Source organism: Lepidochelys olivacea (genome assembly GCF_965140295.1).
Source record: "Lepidochelys olivacea isolate rLepOli2 genome assembly, chromosome: 1".
Lineage (NCBI taxonomy): Eukaryota > Metazoa > Chordata > Testudines > Cheloniidae > Lepidochelys > Lepidochelys olivacea.
The window spans coordinates 2,519,627-2,547,516 of NC_140411.1; the positions used below are offsets into that span (position 1 = coordinate 2,519,627).

The window sequence follows — 27,890 nt, forward strand, 5'->3', positions numbered from 1 at the left end:
TGGGCATGTGGGTGTGTGAGATGGGAACAGGGAATGGGGGTAAGAAAACTGGAATCATGTTTTGCTAAAGGGGGAAATGGGAACAGGGAATGGGAGTAAGGAAGTTGGAATCATGTTTGGCTAAGGGTAGGAATGGGATCAGGGACACAGGTGTAAGGCTCTGTGGTGTCAGAGCTGGGAAGGAGGATACTATGGAAGGAAACTGGAATCATGCTTGCTGGAAGTTCACCCCAATAAAGATCGAATTGTTTCACCTTTGGACTTCGGGTATTTTTGCTCTCTGTTCATGTGAGAAGGACCAGGGAAGTAAGTGGGTGAAGGAATAAGCCCCCTAACAAGTTCCACAGGTCAACTGTGAAGAAATACTTCCTTTGTTTGCTTTAAATCTGCTGCCTATTAATTCATTTGGCTGACCCCTAGTTCTTGTGTTAGTTGAAGGAATAAATAACACTTCCTGACTGAACTTTTCCAAACCATTCATGGTTTTATTTACACTCTCATGTCCCCCCTTAGTCGTCTCTTTTCAAAACCAAAAAGTCCCAGTCATTTTAATCTCTCCTCAGACGGAATATCAATTTGGGTCTATTGGCCAGCAGTTGCACAGACCTTTCTGATGCGGTGTCATAACTAATAACTCATGTTTGATGAGATGAATCATCTGTATCCTTATATCTTTTGGCTTTTCCTCTACTCTTTGCTCACACTGCTTGTGCTAGAGGTACTGAAGGGAAGCTGCACCCTGAGAGTGGGCCTGGAAACCCAGAGCCAGAGACAGGGCCTCAGCATGGCTCCTAATCAGGAAATCATAAAAACACGCAGGGATCCAGCACGTGGAACCCAAACAAAGTCACCCGTTGGCTTCCAGCAGCTGGAGCTTGAGCAGGGTTGTGACAGCAAACCTTGAGCTGCTACAGGGATGCTCGGGGACTGCGAGTGGAAGGGGCATGGGGCTGAGCAGGGAGGTGTTCGAGAAAGAGGGCAAATAATATGAACTCACACTGAATAAAATGTTATACGGTGTGAGATGAATTTATCTGGGGTTCAGGCTCCCAGAAAGGCTGCATACTGAGTGCTGGGGCAAGTCCCTTTGAACAGAGAAGCCCCAGGGCTGAGTGAATCTCGGTACCTGTGTTCTGCAGCGGGGTGTGGACCTAACTCTGGGTCTGTGCTGGATGAGACCTGGAGGGCCTGGCTCAAGAAGAAGACAGAGGTGAGGGTGCCCATTCTGGCAGAGGGGTTATTCTCAGTGGTATCCCAACACATCCAGTGACAGTCTCAAGATGCTCTCTGTGACCAAACCTGACACAGTATTGACAAAAGAGTGCTCCTTGTTTACCCTCTCATCAATGATTCCCTCAAGGTCCTAGAGTGATGTTCTTTGACAGGGTTCATCTTTCCCCAGCTCACTGAATGTATGTTTACTACATTTTTTTTTTTGCTTTGCAAGCTGGCATATTACCTGACAAAGGTCGGTATTAGGACATACATGCAGAATAGAGCCAGCCAGTGAATTTCCACATCAATTGCCTGATGCTAAGAGAACGTGTTCCCAGAAGCCTCGAGCAAATTCAGACTTGTCAAGCGATACCAACTTCAGGCTCACTGCATTCATTCATAACAACTCTAGTCATTCATAATAATTCAGCACCATACCAGCAGAAGCCATGCCCCTCAACTCTACTGGGCATGCTTCAAAAACACGAGGATAAAAGGGAGCAGCTCAGTTTAATTTGGGGCTGATTGCCAGGGTGAAAGGACATAGGCCAGTGGCTCCTGCCAAGGCTCAAGCGAAGCTTGACACTGGGGGAATCGGAGACACATCGACCCAGGCAGATGCTAAGGCAATCACAGAGGCCTTGCAGAGTTGCCAGAAACAGCCCAAACTGGAGAGCACAGACCCACCCTGGACGCCCAGACAACGGCAGCAGGAACTGCAGCAGGAAGCAGCCCAGGGGGATTAGATAGTGGCTTAGTAAGAGAACTGGACTTTTGAGTCAGTGTGTTTCAGCCAGAACTCCTCCACTGACCCGCCGGCATACGCTCCAGCCACTACCAGGGCCCTGGGCTGGGGTCCAATGGAGAAGGAGGGCTGAGACTCCCCTACCCGGGCTGCCAACCCTGTTTTTTTTACATGGTGGCCCCCTTCCTGACTGACACCACTGAAAGAAATATTGTGGCACCCCCCATATTTAAGATGGTGATTGATTATGAGGCGTTTTTTACAAAGTATATTATGTAATATATCAATGGAACTGGTATGATTTGCTGAATATCATGACCCTATGTATCATTGCATGTATCATTTTTGTACCTAAAGTTATGAACATTTAGCTTATGTACCAGTATTTCAAATGTGTTTTCTCCTGGGTAACACCCACAAGGTAATTTACATCCAGTCTAAGCTGCACATTGTGGATGAACCATTCAAGGTTATGGCCCATTAAGAAACAAAATAGGCCAAAGATGATCCCCATCTGATGGACGTTCCTGTGAACATTCTAGCCAGGATGTTCATGAATTATCAAAGAATACAAGGGTATGTGACCAGTTCACCTTGTGTCTGTACTTTTCCACTAACTGTGCTGAGGGCTTTTGCTTGGAAAAATGAGGTTCCCTTCACATGATAAAAGCTATGAGAAGTGGAAGAGACGTCATCACTTGGTCTCACTCCCCCTACATGTCAACACCTTTAAACACCAAAGGAACAAAGGACTAAACTGATTGTGCCTTCCCACAGCCTCACAATGTGAGAGGGGGGCACAGATTGACATACAAGAGGGCTCAGTGGTTGGTTGCACCCTGGGGAAGTCTGTCACACCCACCAATGACTAAATCCTTCTAGACCATTTCCCTCTTATCATGCGCTCAATTACTGACAGAGAGACCGTGATGATGACAGGGAAGTCAGGACTCTTTGGTTCTGTCTGTCATTCTCTCAGTGACCTTGGCCAAGTCATGTGTCCCTTTGCCTCTGTTTTCCTATCTGCATATCGGGGATATGTTCATGGTGACTTTCCTTTCCGAAGAGTTCTGAAGATCCTTAAATGAAAGGTGCTGCACAACATGATGACAGTGACTGATGAGAATTACTGATCTCTGATCACTTAGCATAAGGCCCGTGTGCCTGCAGATTTATGGGATATCAGACCCTATGGAGACATAGACATTGTCCCTCGTTTTCTTACTAATCTACTATAATTGTTCAATATACACAAATACACAGAGCAGATGTTTCCTCTCTGACTCAGCACAGAGCCCAAGAGCTCTCATCTCCCTTTGGGAAGGCCCCTTATTTACTGTTTATACAGAAGTGCAGTCATGGAAAGAGAGAGATTGGTAAGAGTATCTCTGGTCTCTGGCCTGTTTTCATTCAGATGCCACTTCTCCCCTAGAGGCTGAGCAAATCCCCTGGGGTTACACAGAGCCATATTATAAACAGTGCAGATGCCTGTGTCTTCTCTTCTTGTCTGATGTTGTTGCAGATCCTGGGGTGAGAAAGGTGTGGGACACGGCTACCTGAGGGGGATTCCCAGGAAAGACACTTCCATCTCAGGATCCACAGGTACTGCATCTCTTGACGAGGAGCTCACCAGCTCGACAAACCTAATGTAATGTGTGTGTGGAGGGATGGAGTGTTAGTCTGTGGTCCTTTCTGCTGTGCACACCCATGAAACATCTCAAAGACCTTGCTAAGGGTGATGAATTTCCTCCAGTACCACAGGACAAAATATCACTTTTTGCTGTGGCTCCCCAGCTGGTTGATGGCCTCTGCTCCAAGGCAGCTGCAGAGTGGATCCTTCAGGATGAAAGGTGTTAGTAGATGTATAAGACAAGCTGAAATTCTGAGGCCATGGGCCATAGTTTACTCAGACCCCACTGAGACAAAACTGACCTTGGAGTAAGAACTGACTAAAGACCTCAGGAGCCCGCCATGTGTGAATGCAAAGACACTGTCACCGCCTCCTCTTGCATCTCAGGGCCCTGGCTGTTGATGGGGGAGGGGGTCTGTTAGCTGACTTTTATCTGCTGGAAAGTGCTAGGGCTCCTCACCGAAGAATAATAACAATTTTTCAACATGTCCCAGACATGTTCTAGAATGCTACAACTTCTACAATGTTAGAAGTCTAAATAATAAAATGGGTGAACTAGAGTGCCTCATATTAAATGAGGATATTGACATCATAGTCATCACAGAATCTGAGTGGAATGAAGATAATCATTGGGATACAGTAATACCAGGGTACAAAATATATCAAAAGCAGAGAAGAGGTCATGCTGGTCGGGGAGTGAGATTACATGTGAAGAAAAACATAGGATCAAATGAAGTAAAAATCATAAATGAATCAAACTGTATCATAGAATCTATATGGATGGAAATTCCATTCTCTAATTATAAGAATGTGGGGGTAGGCATATATTACTGACCACCTGATCAGGATGGTGATCGTAAAGGTGAAATGCTGAGGGATATTAGAGAGGATATTGAAATTTTTAAAAAAATCAATAATAATGGGGATTTCAATTATCCCCATATTGACTGGGTTCATCTCACCTCAGGAGGGGATGCAGTTGACACCATAAATGACAGCTTCTGTAACAGATGACTGGGGGATATTATATTTGATGCCAATTTTTAAAAAGGGCTCCAGAGGTGATCCGGGCAATTACAGGCCTGTAAGCCTGACTTCAGTAGCGAGCAAACTGGTTGAAACTATAATAAAGAAGAATATTGTCAGACATATAGAGGAACATAATTTGTTGAGGAAGATACAACACGGTTTTGGGAAAGGGAAATCATGCTTACCAATCAAGTAGAATTCTTTGAGGTGTGCAACAAACATGTGGACCAATGGGATCCAGTGGATATAGTCTACTTAGATTTTCAGAAAGCCTTTGACAAGGTCCCTCATCAAAGGCTCTTAATATAGAATGATGGGATCTATATTAGCTGTTACCACTCAAGTAGGAGAGCTCGGAGTCATTGTGAATAGTTCTCTAAAAACATCTACTGAATTTGCAGAGGCAATCAAAAAAGCAAACAGAATGCTGGGAATAATTAAGAATGGGATAGATAATAGGACTGAAAATACCATCTTCCCTCTGTATAAATCCATGGTACGCCCACTTCTTGAATACTGAGTGCAGATGTGATTGCTCCATCTCAAAAAAGTTGTATTGGAATTGGAAAAGGTTCAGTAAAGGACAAAAAAAATGAATTGGGGTATGGAACGGATTCTGAATGAGGAGAGATTAATAAGACTGGGACTTTTCAGCTTGGAAAAGTGATGGCTAAGGGGAGATGTGATTGAGGTCCATAAAATCATGACTGGTGTAGAGAATGTAGATATGGAAGTGTTGTTTACTCCTTCTCATAACACAAGAACTAGGGGTTACCACATGAAAATAATAAGCAGTGGTGTCATAAATATAAAGGGAAGGGTAAACCCCTTTGAAATCCCTCCTGGCCAGGGGAAAGCTCCTCTCACCTGTAAAGGGTTAAGAAGCTAAAGGTAACCTCGCTGGCACCTGACCAAAATGACCAATGAGGAGACAAGATACTTTCAAAAGCTGGGAGGAGGGAGAGAAACAAAGGGTCTGTGTCTGTCTGTAGTCATCTTGGCCAGGGACAGAACAGGAATGGAGTCTTAGAACTTTTAGTAAGTAATGTAGCTAGGTATGTGTTAGATTATGATTTCTTTAAATGGCTGAGAAAAGAATTGTGCTGAATAGAATAACTATTTCTGTCTGTGTATCTTTTTTTGTAACTTAAGGTTTTGCCTAGAGGGGTTCTCTATGTTTTTGAATCTAATTACCCTGTAAGATATCTACCATCCTGATTTTACAGGGGGGATTTCTTTATTTCTATTTACTTCTATTTTTTATTAAAAGTCTTCTTGTAAAACACTGAATGCTTTTTCATTGTTCTCAGATCCAAGGGTTTGGGTCTGTGGTCACCTATGCAAATTGGTGAGGCTTTTTATCCAACATTTCCCAGGAAAGGGGGGGTGCAAGTGTTGGGAGGATTGTTCATTGTTCTTGAGATCCAAGGGTCTGGATCTGTAGTCACCTAAGCAAATTGGTGAGGCTTTTTACCAAACCTTGTCCAGGAAGTGGGGTGCAAGGTTTTGGGAAGTATTTTGGGGGGAAGGACGCGTCCAAACAGCTCTTCCCCAGTAATCAGTATTAGTTTGGTGGTGGTAGCGGCCAGTCCAAGGTGTAATATTTTGTACCTTGGGGAAGTTTTGACCTAAGCTGGTAAAGATAAGCTTAGGAGGTTTTTCATGCAGGTCCCCACATCTGTACCCTAGAGTTCAGAGTGGGGGAGGAACCGTGACAAGTGGGTTTAAAACAAATAAAAGAAAGTATTTATTCACAGAACGCACAGTCAGCTTGTGGACCTTCTTGCCAGAGGATGTTGTGAAGGCCAAGACCATAACAGCGTTCAAAAAGAACTCATTAATTTCATGGAGGATAGGTCCATCAAAGGCTGTTAGCCCGGATGGGCTGAGAGGGTAACGCTCGCCTCTGTTTGCCAGAGTCTGGGAATGGGGGACAGGGGATGAATCACTTAGAGATTGCCTGTTTTGTTCATTCCCTCCGGGATACCTGGCACTGGCCACTGTCATAAGGCAGGATACAGAGCTAGATGGACCTTTGGTCTGACCCTGTATGGCCATTCTTATGACTTATGTTCCCTTATTCATGTGTTGTGAGAAAGAGTAAATATAAATTCCTGATCTACATTCTTCATTGATAGATTCATAGGGTTTAAAGTCAAAGGGGACCATTAGATCATCCAGTCTGACCTTCTGTATAACACAGACCATTACATTTTACCCAATTACCCTTGTATTAAGCTCCTTGACTTGTGTTTGCCTAAGGCCTGGTCGAAACTAGGAGTTTATATCACAGAATCATAGAGCCACGGGGTGAGAAGGGACCTCAAGGGTCAGCTAGCCTGATTCCCTGCCAAGAGACAGGACTTGTTGTATCTAACCAGGTGGCTATCCACCCTCCTTTGGAAAACCTCCAGTGAAAGAGCTTTCATTATTTTCTGAGGCACCCCTTCCATTGTCCTACTGTGCTTAAAGTTCGGAGTTTTGACCTGAGAGTTAATCTAAATCTGCTCTGTTGTAGTTTGAACTCATTGCCTCTTGTCATGTGCTCTGTATTTGAGGAGCGTTATCACGTCCCCTCTTAACCTCCTTTTCTCCAAAGTAAACCGAACCAGTTCCTTTGGCCTTTGTTGATATGACTTGCATTCCATCCTTTTGATCATCTTTTTTCACTCTCCTCTGGATCGTCTCCACTTTCTTCACATCTTTCTATATAGCAGTGAAGAAAATTGGACACGGTGTTCCTTCTGAGACATAGCCAGCACCGAGTAGACTGGTAGTATCACACACCCATCACTTGCTCTCTATGCCTCTCCTAATACAATAAACCATAGAATCATAGAATATCAGGGTTGGAAGGGACCTCAGGAGGTCATCTAGTCCAGCCCCCTGCTCAAAGCAGGACCAATCCCCAAGTAAATCATCCCAGCCAGGGCTTTGTCAAGCCTGACCTTAAAAACCTCAAAGGAAGGAGATTCTACCACCTCCCTAGGCAACGAATTCCAGTGAATGCATTCACCACCCTCCGAATGAAAGAAGTTTTTCCTAATATCCAACCTAAACCTCCCCCACTTCAACTTGAGACCATTATGCCTCATTCTGTCATCTCCTACCATTGAGACAGTCTAGATCCATCCTCTTTGGAACCCCCTCAGGTAGTTGAAAGCAGCTATCAAATCCCCGCTCATTCTTCTCTTCCGCAGACTAAACAATCCCAGTTCCCTCATCCTCTCCTCAGAAGTCATGTGTTCCAGTCCCCTCATCATTTTTGTTGCCCTCCGCTGGACGCTTTCCAAATTTTCTCACATCCTTCTTGTACTGTGGGGACCAAAACTGGACACCGTACTCCAGATGAGGCCTCACCAATGTTGAATAGAGGGAAATGATCACGTCTTATGATCTGCTGGCAATGCCCCTTCTTATAGAGTCCAAAATGCCATTGGCCTTCTTGGCAACAAGGGCACATTCTTGACTCATATCCAGCTTCTCATCCACTGTAAGCCCTAGGTCCTTTTCTGCAGAACTGCTGCCGAGCCATTCGCCCCCTAGTCTGTAGCATTGCATGGGATTCTTCCATCCTAAGTGCAGGACTCTGCCTTTGTCCTTGTTGAACCTGATCAGATTTCTTTTGGCCCAATCCTCCAATTTGTCTAGGTCCCTCTGTATCCTATCCCAACACTCCAGTGTATCTACCTCTTCTCCCAGTTTCGTGTCAAATATTGCATTTGCCTTTTTTTTTTTTTGGCAACAGTAAATACAACCACACCCTTGAGAGATGTAACTGTGTCATCCTCACCCTGGAGTAGACAGCATCAATCTTGCTACCACCTCTAGGGGAGGTTTATTACCTACACTGGTGGGTGAACCACTGTCATCGGTGTAAGTACTGTCTGCACTGAAGTGTTATGGCCAGGCTGCTGTAGCTGTTTAAGTGGTTCTGGAGATATGGGTAGTTGGAAAATTTACCTCTTCCCTTTGCTGTTTGTTCCAATCGTTAATCATTCTTAGTGCTAAATATTTGGCCCCCAAACTGGAATTTCTCTGCCTTCACATTCCAGCCATTAGGCCTTGTGCTGCCTTTCTCTGGTAGATTACATACACCATTGTGCAGAACGTTTATTCACCAATGCCATGTAGTAATTTTTTATTTGCTCTCAGATCATTGATGAAAATATTGAATAGCTTCGGGCCTAGAACTGATCCCGGCAGAACACCAATCTGAGCACCCCCATTCGCTGGCAATGGCCCGTTGACATCTGCTTTCTGAGATCTATCAGTTAGCCAGTGTTTAGTCCATTTAAAGTATGCTTTACTGATGTTGTAGAGTGTTCATTTTTTATCTGAAGGTTTTCCCATGAAATGAAATGCCTCAGATACCCTTGATCAACTAAACAAATACTCTCACTAAAGAATGAAATTGGGTTTGTTTGACAAAACCTGTTTACCAAAATGTTGTTGATGATCATTAATTATATTCCTCAACATTTTTGTAATGAATCACATACCAGCTTCTCCATTGTTTCCTCACCTTGTGAAAAATTTTAAACGTTTCCTTTTTTTTAATAATTTACTGTTAACAGAGAACGGTCAGGAATTTGCTTTGGTGTTTTGCTGTGCTGCCGCCTGCCTCTGTACTTCTGGATCCGAATGAGACGTGTGGCTGATCTATCCCTTAGCAATTGCCTGATTGCATACATCTGGTTCTGAATCGGATATGTGGTTGATCTGCCAGTTGCTAACTCTTGCGTTCGTAACTCTAAGGTTCGACTGTCAATGCTGTTTAACCCCCTTGTTGCCGGCACACAGTGCCAGAGGAGAACAACAGCAGGGGGGGGTTCATTACCCGGTGTGCTTCACTTAATAATTACAATGGGGTTGAGAAGCAGAAAAGTTTATTTGCAGCTGCAAACAAGGTACAGGGAGAATAGAATCTTAAATCCTGCACACCAGAGCAGGTCATTACGCACACTTTTATATGCCTTAATGCTACAGCACTACACATTAGCCAATTTAAACTTTGCACAAATACTCTGCCTTTCTTATATGGGTTACAACAATGTTTATTTCCTGCAACCTTTAACAAGCATTCCTAGCAACTTAAACAACCAGCACATTCTGTCTGGCCTTGTAGCTGTCTCTCCTGTTATCTTTAACTTGGCGTCAGCAAACCTTACACTATAAGCCATTATCTGCGGCTGCAACATTGTTTTAAGAGCAAAAGAGCTTACTCCAACCAGTCAGGCCTGAATTGTATTAAGGGGGGTTGAGAAGAAGCCCTTAGGTCTTCAGCAGGGAGACTTCCTCGACCCTTCTGGCCTTCTATCTCCTCAACTTAACTAGTGGCCATGTCCTGGGGTCTCCAGCACCCTCCTTGACAGCTAATGGACTGGAAAGTTTTTCATTGGCTCATGTGATATACTGCTTCTTTCCAACTGCAGAACAAAAGTATTTCTTGAACACATCCACTTTTTCTGTACAATTAACAAGTTTCCTTTCTACCTTTCGGAACGGTCAGCTAAACCTTTTCTAGAAATTCTTTTCTTCTTAATACACTTAATAACGACCTTTTTTATTATCCTGAGCCCACCAACCATGGATTTTTCCAGTTTCCTTCCTCAGTGTCCCCCTTCCCAGCTCTGAGACCATAGAGCCTTACACCTATGTCCCTGTTCCCATTCCTGCCCTTAACGAAACATGATTCCAATTTCCTTACCGGCATTCCCTATTCCCATTTCCCCCACCCAAACCCCCACTCACCTCCTGATTGACTGCAGACTATATAGTAACACTTGAGTTCTGCTTAGCTATACCTTAACCAATCATTTTCCTGAAATTTAACTAACCAATCCTAACATATTGTAACATGATTATGTAACCAATTATATCCCACCACCTTAATTAGTTTTCATCCAGCAAAATTAATTATACAGCAGACAGGAACAATCACAGAACCTGACAGAGATTATATAGACAAACAATAGCAAAGTGGGAACAACCCAATAGCACCTTCTTTCAGTGTGACTAGTTTGGAATGTGAGGATGTGACCGGTCGCCTCCCAGCTTATGGCTGCCTCTGCTGCTTAGCCAAAGGCCTTAGCCTAAGAACAGGGCCTCAGACTGTCACAGTGAGAGAAGGCCCTTACACCGGCAGACAGTGATTTTGATTCTTTCTTTTATACCTCTAGAACTAGCCAAGTGATAAGAATACACCTAAATTCTTCGAGTACAGGCCTTTACCAACAGGCCTGAATATCTATATCCTAACAGCCACTACTGCGAATGAGCAAGCAGGTGAATGGGGAAGTCCAGACAGCTTGGACTCACTAGCTTGGCTTCCAGTGAATTAAGGAACAATGACGGATAATCAGTATCTGCACACATGTTTCCTCCTCGTGCCTATTAAGGTGTCCCACATCATGGCATGTAGGAATTATTGACCCGTGGAGCACGGTCAAGTATGGAATGGTGTTATTTGAGCCAGTTATTCAGAATTCATTTATTTGAATAAAGAAAATGCCATTTTCCAGTGGGTGAAAAGTGATCGATTTGATTCACCCGTGAGAACAGTCTCCGGTTGTGCATGTTTTGTCTCATAATGGCATTGTCTCTCCTTCCAGGCATTTCTCATGTGACCACCACCCTAGACTCTGCGCACATACAGCAAGTCGAGGCAATTTACAGTAGATGCAGGCGACACTGTTCTGCCTCAAAGTTGGAGACCTTCTCTCCTACTCCATGTCACATTCCAACACAACCGACTTCTCCAGCCCCTCCACCTTCATCCTGCTGGGCATTCCTGGCCTGGAGGCAGCCCATGTCTGGATCTCCATCCCTTTCTGTGTCATGTACACCGTCACCCTCTTGGGGAACTTCACCATCCTGTTTATCGTGAAGACAGAGCCGAGGCTCCATGAGCCCATGTTCTATTTCCTCTGCATGCTGGCCGTCACCGACCTGGTCCTGTCTACATCCATCGTGCCCAAAATGCTGAGCATCTTCTGGTTCAATTCCAGGGAGATCGATTTTAGTTTGTGCCTCACCCAGCTCTACTTCATTCACTGCTGTATAGCGATGGAGTCTGGAATTGTCGTGGCCATGGCTTTGGATCGTTATGTGGCCATCTGTGATCCGCTGAGACATTCCACCACTCTGACCAACCACTCTGTGGCTAAGATCAGCCTGGCCGTGGTGCTGCGTGGCAGCATTCTTGCCCTGCCCTTTCCTTTCCTGGCGAGGCAGTGGCCATATTGTAGAACCAACATCATCTCCCACACTTACTGTGAGCACATAGCTGTGGTGAACCTGGCCTGCGCTGACATACGCATCAGTAGTTACTACGGCCTCTCTGTGGCATTCTTGGTGATTGGTCTGGATGTGTCTTTTATCACTGTGTCCTATATCCAGATCCTCAGGGCCATCTTCAGCCTCCCCACAAAGGACGCCCGGATCAAGACTTTTGGGACCTGTGGCTCCCACCTCTGTGTCATTTTAGCGTTTTATATCCCAGGTCTTTTCTCCTTCCTCACACACAGGTTTGGCCATAATGTGCCCCCGCATTTCCACATTCTCATGGCCAACATATACATTCTACTGCCCTCTATGCTAAACCCCATCATCTACGGGGTGAGGACCAAACAGGTCCGGGACAGGCTGCTCTGGCACATTACTCATATTGAATAAAGTTTACTTTTGGTGCTCTGGCTCTCAGACCAAGCTCTGTGGAGATCTGATGGTTGACAGAATGCTGTGTTCTCCCTGAATCAGTGACTAGAGACATTAAATCCTTCCTTTACCTTATAGTGCTATATCAACCTGACAGTCTGGGGAATCCATCGATGTACATCTCACAGGGTTCCCACATTTCTTATTGCTGGTAACTGGACACCTGAGGCCCCACACTTTGCCCCACCTCCTCCCCCGTTTGTCCTGTCCCTGTCACTCACTCCTCTCCTCCACTATCCCTATTACTCGCTGGATTGTCTCCATCCCCCTCTCTACCGCAGCTGCATCCTCTATGTGCGGGGCTGGAACCGGAGTTTCAGAAGCCTGATGAGGATCCTTCCTGCCTATAGGATGCAGCCCCAGTTGAGCAGGGGCTGATGTGAGTTAATGACATGGTTGTGCACCCCCACACACTCTGCTGTAACTGGACACTGCCAGATCGCCTTTTCGACTCGATGTCCCAGCTGAAAATCAGGATGAAGGGGTGGTTCGTGGTGTGGAACCCTAGCATCCTTCGGTGGAAGTGATGGGAGAGCAGGGTGGAGGGTTTAGAATGGATATTAACGTGGGGCTGACGGAGTGGGTGGTCTGTGAATGGATATTAGCATGGGACTGATGGGGGAGGACCTTGGACTGTGTAATGACATGGAGGACACACCTCTCTCTCCCCTAGATCCTGGGGAGTCGGGTGGGGAGAAGTCCTTTTATCCCAACTTGAGAGCAGCTTATTAATCACTTCACAGCATTTCTTATGATTTTCTTTTTCAGGGGGCTTTGTAGCCTGTTCAGTTAAAACAGACACAGCCACTTTATATCGTTTTGTCTCCAATTGATACTTTTGTTTTTCCTGCATTTGTGCATTCATATCACATTCCAATTCCTGACAAGTCTGAGTTAACGCAACCATAGCTGGGCATTGGCTATATTTTGCATCAGAGAAGTTTGTAAATCTCTTTGCATCCCCTCATTTTGCAATCTCAGCTTCTGCAGCTCCTGTTGCAAATTTTCCTTCTCATCTTTCCAGATCTCATGCTCCTCTGCAAACTTATTCACAGCCTGATACATAATCCAAACAGCAGCATTTCTCATTTATTCCTTTTTTAGGAGTGGGAGTGCCACAAGTCTGATATTTTAATAATATGTCATTCAAACACCCTTCCCTGAACAAGACAGGAACAGCGTTTGGCAGCCGGAGAACAGAGCCCAGATCCTCACATGCCTATCTCAGTAAACACCCCTCCACCATAACCGGAGGGTTTTGGGCATCCCCTTCAGCCTCGGTACGATGACCCCTCACTGTCTGCATTTGCAAACCTCGAGCCACAAATAATAGGTCAGAACTGATTCAGCCCAATATTTACATTAGTTGGTCAACACCAGTGATCCAGGATAGCAACCTCTTACCAAGAAGCCAGTCCAGAAACAGCATTCATTCAGTGGAAAAACCTATTCACATAGACATGACAGTAAACCGTCCTCTGCTATCAAATATTAACGCTAGGGGGCGCTACTACCCCTGAAATGGGTCTTGCATGGCTCCCAGTGGAGACGATGACTGTCCGACCAGTGAAAACGTCCACAAGAATTATCCGCAATACACAGGATTTCATTGAGAAGGAATTACACAAGCGGTGATGGGTTATATCAAGCACATAACTCCTGTGTTAGACAAAGCTATACATGAAGAGCTTTACAGTCCCCTAAATGAGCCTCTGTTTCACAGAGATACGCAAGCAGTTCCTGTACGGGCCCCACTCAGTGCTGCTTGGCACGCAGAGAAGGGGGTTGCCAATTTTAAATAAGGCTTCTTTTCTCTTTGTCTGTTCTTCTCAGCCCTCTGGTCTGTCTCGGATGTCCTCGAGGCAAGGATTTGTCAGCGTTGAGAACTGCTGGGCTCTGTGCTGAGGCAGAGAGGAATTGGAAAGAAAGAAAAAGTAAAAGAAACACCTCTGTAAAATCAGGATGGAAGATAATTGTACAGGACAATCAGATTCAAACCACAGAGGATTTCCCTCTAGGCCAAACTCTAAAGTTACAAAAAGAAATCCAGGAACACACCTTCCTCTCAGCACAGAGAAAATCACAAGCCAAAACAAAAATTATCTAACGTATTCCCTTGTTAGTACTTAGCGATTCGAATGGAGTTGGATTGCTTGCTTCCTTGATCTGTGTCCAGCAAGCACTCGGAACAGACAGACCAAAACCTTCCCCCCGCCTTGCCGCTCCCGGCTCTGCCCACAGATTTGAAAGTATCTTGTCCCCTTATTGGTCCTTTGGGTCAGGTGCCAGACAGCTTACCTGAGCTTCTTAACCCTTTACAGGTAAAATGATTTTGGGCCTCTGGCCAGGAGGGAGTTTATAGTACTGTATACAGGAAGGTTGTTACCCTTCCCTTTATATTTAGGTCACCAGTAGGAAGGGACCTTTCGAAGGGAGATGAGAACTCCTGGGCTCTGTGCTGAGGCAGAGAGGAATTGGCTGTGTGACGTTGCACTCCATATGCTTTATGGAAATATACTTATGAATATGAATCTGACCTTAATGGCATATGCTTTCTGTGAAATGCCTCTTGTCATGTGTTATTGGAAAAGGTACAATCGACTGAATGTATTCATCCTGTTTGTATGCATGTATCATTTTTATGACTGAAGGTAGGAATATGAAGTATAAACTTGTATTACTGATGTAGTCACACTAAGTGAGGGCCATGAATGGTATTTCAGGGAAATGATGGCTCCATTTAAGTCAAGCAATTGGCTGTGAATCGGTTTTGTCCTGTATGTTTGTGGGACACCTGCAAGCAGGAGGGGCAATGGGGGCCCTGCAAAGAGAGGTGGCTGATACTGGAATCCATCTTAAACCATGTACTTCTCCATCAGGAACTGGGAGAGGGTCAAACCGAAACAAAGGACTTCCACCTTTGGCTAAATCCGTAACTATCCTCACTGTGTGCAGCATGTTTTATTGAATGATCTTCAAAACACCTAGGAAAGAAAAGTTACTAAGAACATATCCCCATTACACAGATAGGCAAATTGAGGCACCAGGAGGCATAAATTTGCCGAGGTCACACAGAGATTGTGTGGAAGGAAAATGGATAGGACCCAGGAGGACAGATAGGACCCCGGAGTCCTGAGTTCCCTGCCGTAACCACAGTTTCTCGTCATGGCAGAGCCACGGTTTCCATCATGCAATTCAAACCAAATGCGGTGGGTGGGTGGGAGTGCACGAAGAAGATGACTGAGGCAGGGAAGGGGGGCTGATCACCAGTGCGAGGTTGGTATACTGGCTCTCCAGCCGCAATATCATTGGGATGGGGTGCAGTGAACAAGGGGTGCAATTTAAAAGGGAGAAGGGGCACAAGCCCTTCGGGAGGTGACATGGGTGCATGGAGCAAGACGTAATCAAGGGGGTGGCAAGTTAAGTTTAGGGGAAAAGCAGGCCAGGGTGGGGAGGAAGAGCAGAAGAAGGAACTGCTGAGGTGAGGGCGGGACAGGCAAACTAACAAATACAAAAAGAAAAGGAGGACTTGTGGCACCTTAGAGACGAACCAATTTATTTGAGCATGAGCTTTCGTGAGCTACAGCTCACTTCATCGGATGCATACTGTGGAAATTGTAGAAGATCTTTTTATACACACAAAGCATGAATAAATACCTCCCCCCACCCCACTCTCCTGCTGGTAATAGCTTATCTAAAGTGATATTTCTCCTTACAATGTGTATGATAATCAAGTTGGGCCATTTCCAGCACAAATCCAGGTTTTTTCACCCCCCTTCCAAAAACCTCACACACAAACTCACTCTCCTGCTGGTAATAGCTCATCCAAAGTGACCACTCTCCCTACCATGTGTATGATAATCAAGGTGGGCCATTTCCAGCACAAATCCAAGTTTAACCAGAACGTCTGAGGGGGACAAGGGGGTAGGAAAAAACAAGGGGAAATAGGTTGCCTTGCATAATGACTTAGCCACTCCCAGTCTCTATTTAACCCTAAATTAATAGTATCCAATTTGCAAATGAATTCCAATTCAGCAGTTTCTTGCTGGAGTCTGGATTTGAAGTTTTTTTGTTGTAAGATTGCGACCTTCATGTCTGACATTGCGTGACCAGAGAGATTGAAGTGTTCTCCGACTGGTTTATGAATGTTATAATTCTTGACATCTGATTTATGTCCATTTATTCTTTTACGTAGAGACTGTCCAGTTTGACCAATGTACATGGCTGAGGGGCGTTGCTGGCACATGATGGCATATATCACATTGGTGGATGTGCAGGTGAACGAGCCTCTGATAGTGTGGCTGATGTTATTAGGCCCTGTGACGGTGTCCCCTGAATAGATATGTGGGCACAGCTGGCAACGGGCTTTGTTGCAAGGATAGGTTCCTGGGTTAGTGGTTCTGTTGTGTGGTATGTGATTGCTGGTGAGTATTTGCTTCAGGTTGGGGGGCTGTCTGTAAACTCCACGCCACTCCCCCAGCTCCCCAAAAGGGGGATATCTACCACCACCACAGGAGCAAAGATGGAAATTCACTCAGTCCAGCCAGAAACCCCCTCCACAGTGTCCCACACCAGTCCTCCTCTTCCTACTCCTTGACGACAGCAGCAGCAGCCTCCAGTGCAGCTGCAGTGAGCTCAGCTATCACCAAGGAGAGACCCCAGGGATGGTGCTGGGGTCCCTCACTTCCCTCGGGAGAGCAGGCAGGCAGGGGCCCCAGATAAGAGCAGCAGCAGCCAGGAAGACCTCCAGCCAGCAGGGTGTCACAGAAAACTGGCTAGCCATTGCAGTGAGGCCTTACTGAATTCCAGGATGCAGGCGGGCTCATCCTCCCCCAGCCTTGTAGGAGGAGCCACGAGATCCAAGATCCAGGTGAGTGCAGGGGACGAGAAAGCAAGAATAACTGGTTCTGGAGTGGAGCTCATAGGGTCCAAACTAGGGATCCAGAGGGGGACACTGAGGCCAGAACCCTTTTTAGCACCCACTCCTCCTCAAAGCTCCCTAGAAAACCAGTGGTCATCACCCAGCTCTCCTGTGTCTGGATGCTTGAGACAAGGGAGGAGCAGATATATTTCCCACATTTGCAGAGCACCTCACTGTCCAGCATCCTCCTGAGGCTGTGGATTGTCATTTGGCCAGTGCCAGGAGGAGGCTGATGAGGAGGTCTTGTCACTCAATGGGGCTCTGGACAAGTTGTGCATATAAGAAGAGGTGTGGGGAAAAGTGCAGCCAGAACCTCCACAGGTCTCCTTCACACAGAAAAAGGGCAAGCATTGGGGATTGGAGTGAACCATTCCAAGTACACACCCATGCTCACAGCTTCATGAATAACCACCAACCGATATCCCCGGCAGGCTGCGGGACCAGCGTGGAGTCTAGGCTGGCCCACCAAGATTCCTCATCCTCCCCCGCTCTGCAGACCAAGGAGCCTGTGATTGTTGGCCATCCCCAGAAGCTGGGATGTCCAACCATCTTACTGCTCGGCCCTGAATACAGTCCTGAGCTTGACTTTTTGCTGCCCCTCCCTGACTGAGGAACTGGGGCTCATAACTGACTGTCTGCTGCTTGGCCCTCAACACAGGCCCAAAGCATAGACTCTTTGCTGCCCTGCCCCGATGGAGGGCTTGGAGTCGTAACTGTTTGCTCCTGAAGGCAGTCTTGTCATGGGCTCAGTTCTGATGGAGAGACCATGGAGACAGCAGGGAAGCACAAGGACTCCTGTGTTCTGTCTGCCATTCTATGTGTGTCCTTGGCCAAGTCACATCTCCCTGTCCCTCAGTTTAGCTATATGTAAAATGGGGATATGTTCATCGTGACTTTCCCTTGCAAGGTGTTTTGAAGATCCTCCAATGAAAGATGCTACATGGCATTATGACAGTTACTAATGAGAATTACTGATCTCTGATCCCCTAGCGACAGCCCCATGTGCCTGCAGAGAGTGTTTGTATCAACTCTCAGTCATCTGTCTTCACATCTCTGTCGACTCCCTATCCATCCGTCCTGGGCATTTACAGGGTATCAGACCCTACGGAGATCAAGTCATTATCCCTAATTTTCTTGCTAATCAACTATAATTTTTAAATATACACAACTACACAGAGTAGCCAATTATGCTGTGACTCAGCACAGAGCCCAAGAGTTCTCATCTCCCTTTGGGAAGTTCCCTTAATTACTGTTTACTCCGAAAACTGTATAAATAGAGCAGAAGTGCAGACAGGCTTGTCTCCACCCTCTTTGCACTCAGATGCTCTTTTCTCCATTAAAGGCTGAGTGAACCCAACTGGGATTGCACAGAGCTCCATTATAAACGGTGCACAGCTCTGTGTCGTCTGTCGGCGTGGGATGCTGCTGCAGCTGCTGGGGTGAGTGGGGTGTGGGTCACGGTGACCTGAGGGGGATTCCCAGGGAAGACATTTCTCTCTCAGAATTCACAGGTACCCAGCAATTGGTGTTTGAGAAACCCCGTGCAACTTAGGTGTGATGGAAAAGAGAATAGGTCTGTTATCCTTTCTGCTTTGCACAGACATTAAACATTCCAGGGCCTTGCCACAGGAGATGAGTTTCTTCCCATATCATGGGCCAAAATGTCCCTGTATGTTGTGCCCCTGAAGCTGATGGCCTCCAGCCCCAAGGGGGCTGCATTTCAGTGGCACAGTGGATCCTCAGGATTAAAGGTATTAGTAGATGTACAATACAAAGGCCAAATTCTGATGCTGTGGCCCATACGTTGGCCAGTCCCTACTGAGGAAAAAAATCTCCTTGGAGAAAGAACAGAGTAAAGACCTCAGGAGGCAGCTGTGTGTTAATGCAAAGAGACTCTCACCTCCTCCTATTGCATTTCAGGTCTTTGGCTGTTAACAGGGTGGCTGTTACCTGACTTATATACTGGAAAACATGGAGGTCCTCGGGCTTCTAACTAGAATAATTATAAAAAAATGTCAACGTAGAGAAGACATCTTCTCTCCTAGCTTTATTCCAGAAGTTGCCTGATTTGTTCTGTCTGAACTTTTTTTCAAAAAAGGTTAAGCCAGAAGCAGATGCCCACCATGATACATTTCAGGCCAAACAGTTAATGTTCGGCAAACTTATAAGCAACTGAAAATGAGGATCTCTGATTCCACGTGTCAGACACCCTACACTCAAGGCGGTGCCACCAGCACCACCTACAATGCCCAATCCATTTGTGAAACCCATTCAGCGACACTGAAACGGTCACTGTAATTCAATGTTCCCTTATACTTGTGTTATGAGACACAGTAAATATACATTCCTGATATATTTTATTTATGGATAGATTCATAGTGTTTAAAGATGGAAGGGACCATCTGATCATCCATTCTGACCTCCTGAATAACACAGGTCACACCAGCAGGAGAGTGAGTTTGTGTGTGTATGGGGGTGGGGGGGATGTGAGAACCTGGATTTATGCAGGAAATAGCCCAGCTTGATTGTCATGCACATTGTGTAAAGAGTTGTCACTTTGGATGGGCTATCACCAGCAGGAGAGTGAATTTGTGTGGGGGGGTGGAGGGTGAGAAAACCTGGATTTGTGCTGGAAATCACTTTAGATAAGCTATTACCAGCAGGACAGTGGGGTGGGAATAGGTATTGTTTCATATTCTCTGTGTATATATAAAGCCTGCTGCAGTTTCCACGATATGCATCTGAGGAAGTGAGCTGTAGCTCACGAAAGCTCATGCTCTAATAAATTGGTTAGTCTCTAAGGTGCCACAAGTCCTCCTTTTCTTTTTGCGAATACAGACTAACACGGCTGTTACTCTGAAACAGGTCATTAAATTTCACCCAGTTACCCATTTACTGAGATCCACAATTTGTGTTTGACAAAGGCCCTGTCTACACTAGAATTTCATATCATAGAATCATAGAGCCAAATGGTGAGAAGGGATCGCAAGGGTCGTGTAGTCTAACCCTCTGCTAAAATTCAGGATTTGTTGCATGTAAACCATTCAGGACAGATGGCTATCCTGCCTCCTTTGGAAAACCTACAGAGAAGGAGCTTCTACAACTTCCCAAAGCATGTATTCCGGTGTCCTACTGTTCTCAGAGTTAGGAAGTTCTTCCTGATATTTAATCTAATTCTGCTGTGCTGTAGTTTGAACTCATTGCCCTCTGCAGGAAGAGAGAACAACTTTTCTCCTTCTTTTTTATGGCAGCCTTTCAAGTATTACATGAGAATATAAGAACATAAGAATGGCCATACGGGGTGAGAGCAAAGGTCCATCTAGCCCAGTATTCTGTCTTCTGACAGTGATCACTGCCAGATGCCCCAGAGGGAATGAACCGAACAGGGAATCATCAAGTGATCCATACCCTGTCACCCGTTCCCAGCTTCTGGAAAACAGAGGCTCAGGACACCATCATGGGTAATAGCCATTGATGGACCTATTTGAAGACTGCTATCATATCCATCCTTAACCTCCTATATTCCAAAATAAAACATACCAAGTTCCTTCAGCCTTTGCTTGTATGCCTTACATTCCGTCCCTTGGATCATCTTTGTCACTCTCCTTTGGACCTTTTCCAGTGTCTCTACATCCTTCTTGTACATTGGTGACCAAAATTGGACACAGTATCCAGCTCAGGCCTCCAGCTGAGATCTAACCAGTGCCAAGTTGAGTTGTACTATCACCCACCATGACTTGCATGCTACGTCTCCACTAATGCAACCTAATATTGTATTTTCTTTTTTTGCAATAGTAAAAAAATCCACACCCATAAAAGATACAGTTATATCAGCCGAACCCCAGTGTAGACAGCATGAGGTTGACGGAAGAATTCTTCCATTGATCTAGCTACCACCTCTCAGGGAGATGAATTACCTGCACTGACAAGAGAACCCCTTCTGTCAGTGTAAGTAGTGTCTACACTGAAGTGCTTCAGCAGCCCCACTGTAGCAGTTTAAGTATAGACAAGCCCTCAAGCAGATCTTCCTGAAAAGCATCAAACCTGGACCTGCAGACATGTGGAGTTGGAGAATCCACCATTTCCTTTTGCAGCATGTTCCAATGGTTAACCACCATTAGTGCTAAATATTTGGCCTTTATTTCCAACTGGAATTTGTCTGGCTTCAGCTTCCAGCCATTAGACCTTGATCTGTATTTTCTCCTAAATTTCAGAGCCTGTTATTACCAACAGCTTTCTCCCCATGAAAATCTCCACTTGTCTTTTTGATTAGACGAATAGATGAAGCTCTTTATGTCTCTCACTGTCTGATATTTTCTCCAAACTTCAATCTTTTTTGTGGCTCCTTTCTGAACCCTCTCCAATTTCTCAACATCCTTTTTGAAGTGTTGATTCCAGGACTGGACACAGACGGTTTCACCAATGCCATGTACAGAAGTAAAATCCTTCCTCTTCTCCAACTCACCACTCCCCTGTTTATGCATCTAAGGGTCGCATCATTCCCTTTGGCCACGGTATCACACTGGGAACACACGATGAGGTGGTTGTCCACAATAACCACTACATCCTTATCAGGGTCACATCTTTCAATAACATAGTACCCTAGTCTTTGGGTCGGGCCTGCGTACCTTGTTCTGAGATGATAACTTTGCATTTGACTTTGTTAGAACCTTCCACTCACATTTTGAGTAAACAGGTTAATGGGAAACTCCCCAGAGCATGGAATCTCTAGCTTGGCTTTGTTTGCATTAAGGCTATGTCTAGACTGGCTGAGATTTTCTGCTGAAAGTTTAGTGGAATGTTCATGAAGTTCTGGATGGCTTTGCAGAAATGGGCTTCCCCAATTGCGAAGGTGCATTAGAGGTTACACATATTCCAGTTTTGGCACTGGGCCATCTTCTGATTCATTCTTCTCCATGCTTTTGCAGGAGCTCATGGATCATTGACACACACATTTTCTTGGGAAATGGAGGTACCAGGAGAGGGCTGAATTTTGGAGCTGAGCGTAAGTCCAGCTGTCATTTGAAAAGCTGTCTGCGGGGGTGGAGTGTAGGGGAAAGCGTGAAATCCCAGAAATGGGAAATGGATGTGCGGGTACAGTCTGGGGAGGGCATGGGAAAGAGCTCTGAATGTAGTGAAGGGGAAGGCAGACATGGGCCTGCTCAGTCTGGAGGGTTACGAGGGACTGCAGCATGTCTGTTTGCTGCTCCAAAACTTTTATCCACCTCTCTATTGCATCGCTAGTATATGCTTTGTTTTCTATCATTTTCTTTTTGTCGCTTTCCCTCCACTGCCTGCATTCTGTCCTGTCTGCATCAGAGTAATGCAGCACCTCCCGGAACAAATCTCTCTTGCTCCAACTTGAGCACATTCTTATCCGACAGAGATGCTCAGCCGGAGTGGAGGGGGGTGCCTCCTTTCAAGGACATATCTGGTGAATCACAAGTAACAATAAACAGAATATATTATTGTTAAGTACACGTACCGTATTGAAATGCTACATTAAAATACACCGCTGGTAACACACCAATCACTTTTTGGTTGACCCTTCACAAGCACACATGCCGGTGAACAGTGCAACCATACAGACTAGCACGGCTGCTACTCTGAAAACTGCAACCATGGTGAGTGTACCCTGGGGTGGGGGACATTGTGCGGAGGAGAAAAACAATAGGAAAGGGGTCACGGGAAACTCATGGCGGACAGTAATCCAAAGTTTCCCCTCCCTTTTCCACAGGCAGTGGTCATTGTGGCAGATATGTCTCGAGTGCAGGTAAGCAAGGAGGCATCTACTACATGCTTGCAGCTTCTGCCCCAGTCTTTATACCGCTCGCCTGTGTGGCTCTTTGGTACTTGCCCAAGTAATTGCAGAATGGGGCGGGAAAGTGTCCCTCAATGGGGGAAGGAACAAAGCAGCTCTACCAAGGAATCTCTCACAGAGAACTGCAGAGTTCCTGCAGAAAAGTTTTCTAGAGATCTCTGTGGAGAATTCCAGTGAAATTTTGGTGTGCATCAATACAATGTTCCACGTAGTGCTTAGCTGCATGGAGAAATTCCTAGAACACAGAAACACAGCCAGCTTTGTGCATTTCTCTTCCCTCAACCCAACTCTGCACTTCACTAAGCAAAACCACTTACCAGAGGTCTCCTCTCCTGCTTCTGGCTTGACTTACTGTGACTGCCGAGACGGGTTGGACACCTCCAGAGTGGAGAACAGCTCCTGACTGGACAGAGCACCAGGCGACTTTGGCATGGCCTCCACTTCTCCTTCTGCCTCCACCTCTTTATCCATGACTTCCTCCTCTGGGTTAGCTTCAGTTTCTGTCAGCTGCAGCCCGCCGCAGTATCCACATGGGTCATGGCCATTGTTGTGGGGTCACCACCAAGGATAGCATTCAAGCTCTTATAAAAATGGCAAGTCTCGGGATCAGCATCAGAGGGACCATTTGCCTCCCCTGCCTTCTGGCCCATGTGCCTCAGCTCCTTCCCCTTTCTCTGCACTGTGGTGTGTCCTGATCACAGCTCTTTCCCCACAAGCTGCTTGAAATCTGCCCATAGGTATCAAACTTCCTGCAGCTGGAGTGCAGCTGGCACTGCACAACCTCCTCTCCCAAAATACTTAGGAGATCCAGCAGCTCTGCAGTGGTCCAAGTGGGAGAGCTTTTCCTGGGTGGAGCAGCCATGGCCACCTGGGAAAATGTGATGTAAATTCTCCATGCTGAGCAAACAGGAAGGGGAATTTCTAAATTCCTGGGCCTTTAAAGGAGGAGTTCAAACCTCTGACAAGAGTGGTCAGGATGGGCATTGTGGGACACCTTCCAAAGGCCTATTGCTTTGAAAAAATCAATTGCAAGTGTCTACACTGGCATGTCACTGACAAAACTTTTATGTAAAAAGCCTTCCAACTCTTCTCAAGGTAGTTGTATTGTGTCACTGAAACTGCCAACTTCCGCCATCAAAAGTGGCTTTGCAGAGTGTCCTCCTCCACTGTTGCTGCCTTTTGGTGAAAAAACTTGGCAGTGTAGAAAAGGCCCAAGGAATAAGGATTGATAACCAGTATCCACACTCATGTTTCCGGCTAGTGTCTATTAAGTTTTCCCACACCATGATGTGTGGGAATTATTGTAGCACAGAGCACCATAAAATATGCAATTGGCATTAGTGGGGTTATTTCTTCATAATTCTTATCTCTGAATAAGGAAAATGTCATTTTTCAATGTGTGAAGATCAGTCAGTTTGCTTCATCCATCAGAATATCCCCCAGTAGTGCATGTAGAGTCTCATATTAACACTGTCTCTCCATCCAGGCATTTGTAATGAGACCATCACCCTAGGCCTGGACACATACAGGAAGTTGGGGGAACATACGGTATATGCAGTAGATATCGGTCTGCCTTCTCCCCTACTCCATGCCAGATTCCAACACAACTGACTTCACCAACCCCTCCACCTTCCTCCTGCTGGGCATTCCTGGCCTGGAGGCGGCCCACGTCTGGATCTCCATCCCCTTCTTTGCCATGTATGCCATAGCCGTCTTGGGGAACTTCACCATTCTATTCATTGTGAAAAGCGAGCCGAGCCTGCATGGACCCATGTACTATTTCCTCTGCATGCTAGCTGTCACCGACCTGGTCCTGTCTACGTCCATCCTTCCCAAAACCCTGAGCATCTTCTGGTTCAATTCGGGGGAAATAGATTTCAATGCCTGCCTCACCCAGCTGTACTTCATTTACTGCTTCTCATGGATGGAGTCTGGGATCTTTGTGGCCATGGCTTTCGATCGCTACGTGGCCATCTGCAATCCCCTGAGATATTCCACTATCCTGACAAACCCCGTGGTGGCCAAGATTGGCCTGGCCGTGGTGCTGCGTGGTGGCATGCTCATACTGCCCTATCCCTTACTGGCGATGCGGTGGCCATATTGCAAAACCAACATCATCCCCCACTCGTACTGTGAGCACATAGCCGTGGTGAAATTGGCCTGCGCAGACATCCGCATCAGCAGTTACTACAGCCTCTCTGTGGGATTCTTTTTTTTTGGTCTGGATGTCTTTTTTAACATCATGTCCTATATCCAGATACTAAGGGCCATCTTAAGCCTCCCCACAAAGGACACCCGGCTCAAGACTTTTGGGACTTGCGGCTCGCACCTCTGTGTCATCTTAGCCTTTTACATCCCAACTCTCTTCTCCGCCCTCATGCACCGGTTTGGACACAATGTGCCCCTTCATTTACACATTCTCATTGCCAACATGTACCTCCTTGTGCCCCCCATGCTAAACCCCATTATCTACGGGGTGAGGACTAAACAGATCCGGGACAGGCTGCTCCGGCTCATTACTCATAAAGGGGCCTAAAGTTTTCTCCTGGTGCTCTGGCTCTCTCACTAAGCAACGAGCAGAGCTGGCTGCTCACATGGTGCTGGGCCCTCTTCCCGGAATCACTGACTGTACAGTCAAAGTGACATTAATCCTTTCCTGGCCTTACTGTGCTGTTTCAGTGGGACAAACTGGGGCATCCGTCTACATAGAACTCATTAACTCATGGGGTTTCCTCCTTTCTAATTTTAAGTAACAGGACCCCGGTGGCCATGCCCACTTCTTTCACCAAGGTCCCGCCCCTGTTGCTAACTCCTCTCCTCCCCTCTGCATATCACTCACTGGATCATTACCGCCTCACACCCACCTTGATGCATGTGCACTTCCAGGGGCTAGTTAGGCTCTTGAAATCTTATGTTTTTAACAGATAACTTAGCAACTAGCTGACAGGAATACAGTATCACATTCCTATATACAAGTAATACAATTAAATTAATAATCCACTCACTCAGGTCTCATACTAAGATGTTCTTACATCTTTTGGCTCTGGTTCGGTTTAAACATTTCATGTATCTCCTTACTTTGTTACTAACTCTGCAGAGAGAGAGAGAGACCCCATCAGGCCTTCTGGGAGGGGAGTGGGGTCTGGGAGGGAAGTGGCGTACAGTGGGTTGAGGCGGGGGGGCAGACACATCTGGGGTCCATATAACATCTGATTGGCCATACTGGGTAAGATGAATGGTCTATCTAGGCCTGTATCCTAGCTCACAACAGTGCCCAATACCAGGTGCTTCAGAGGGAATGAACAGAACTGGAAAATTCTGAGTGATCCATCCCCTATTGTCTCAGCTTCTGGGAAACAGAGGCCAGGGGCACACAGAACATGGCGTTGTCTTCCTGGCTAATAACTACTGATGGGCCTATCTTTCATTCAGTTCTCTAGTTCTTATTGGAACCCTGTTATAGTTTTGACCTTCACAACATCTCCTGGAAAAGAGTTCCACCAACTGTGAAGAAATACTTCCTTTGTTTGCTTTAAATCTGCTGCCTATTAATTCATTTGGCTGACCCCTAGTTCTTGTGTTAGTTGAAGGAGTAAATAACATTTCCTGACTGAACTTTTCCAAACCATTCATGGTTTTATTTACACTCTCATGTCCCCCCTTAGTCGTCTCTTTTCAAAACCAAAAAGTCCCAGTCATTTTAATCTCTCCTCAGACGGAATATCAATTTGGGTCTATTGGCCAGCAGTTGCATAGACCTTTCTGATGCGGTGTCATAACTAATAACTCATGTTTGATGAGATGAATCATCTGTATCCTTATATCTTTTGGCTTTTCCTCTACTCTTTGCTCACACTGCTTGTGCTAGAGGTACTGAAGGGAAGCTGCACCCTGAGAGTGGGCCTGGAAACCCAGAGCCAGAGACAGGGCCTCAGCATGGCTCCTAATCAGGAAATCATAAAAACACGCAGGGATCCAGCACGTGGAACCCAAACAAAGTCACCCGTTGGGCTTCCAGCAGCTGGAGCTTGAGCAGGGTTGTGACAGCAAACCTTGAGCTGCTACAGGGATGCTCGGGGACTGCGAGTAGAAGGGGCATGGGGCTGGGCAGGGAGGTGTCCACAAGATGTTCTCCTCACCCAAATGTGGCTCCTCTGCCCTCAGTGTTTCCCTGAGTGTTCTCATTCCTGGACTGATCCAGCCAGGCTCCCCGAAGGAAATGTTTCTTGAATCAGGCAGTGTTGGCTTGGGGTCAAAGAGAGGGTTTGTCTCTCCATTGGAAACTTTGCCACAGAATGGAAGAGGCAGGAAATCCGTGTTCTATTGGATCTCATATCAAGTCTCTCTCTCTCTCTCTCTCTCTCTGCATTTTCTTCCATGGCTCCCTTTCCTTTGTAACTCCGCCCACTCACACACCTCCTTCTCTCTTCCACTTCTAATGTGCATCCCACTTTAGGTGCCAGTTATAAATGCTGAAGGCACTATTCCCAAAACTTAGTGGCAATTGCACTGTGAATTGCTGCACCTGATAGCTCATCCGGCTAGGCCAAAAGCAGTGTGCCTTAGTCTTTGTATTAATCCCAGTAAAACTAATTCCCTGCCCATTACTATCATAGAATCATAGAACATCAGGGTTGGAGGGGACCTCAGGAGGTGGGAATGTGAGTGGGAGATGAGGAAGGCTGAGGAACTCCAGGCTGACACCTTCAATGCTCATGGTCCCGTAGTAGCTGCTCCGTACGAAGGGGCAGCACAAGATCAGGACTGAGGTTATTCCAAACCAGCAACTGTCCCCATCAGCCCTGTGTAG

General features: G+C 46.1%; 2 protein-coding genes and 1 pseudogene across 3 annotated transcripts in view; 2 read left to right on the top strand and 1 right to left on the bottom strand.

Moving 5' to 3' along the window:
• Positions 1-27,890, bottom strand: part of LOC311514588 (olfactory receptor 52R1-like) — a 272,348-nt pseudogene that overhangs the window by 108,553 nt on the left and 135,905 nt on the right. The gene's annotated exons all lie outside the window — the stretch shown is intronic.
• LOC311514613 (olfactory receptor 52E4-like) lies at positions 11,352-12,296 on the top strand (the record flags this gene model as incomplete). The annotated part of the gene is made up of 1 exon (XM_084617178.1): positions 11,352-12,296. One exon carries the CDS (start codon positions 11,352-11,354, stop codon positions 12,294-12,296), a length of 945 nt encoding a protein of 314 aa, XP_084473304.1.
• LOC311512946 (olfactory receptor 52M1-like) lies at positions 24,669-25,616 on the top strand (the record flags this gene model as incomplete). The annotated part of the gene is made up of 1 exon (XM_084614424.1): positions 24,669-25,616. The coding sequence occupies one exon, from the start codon at positions 24,669-24,671 to the stop codon at positions 25,614-25,616; it is 948 nt and encodes a 315-aa protein (XP_084470550.1).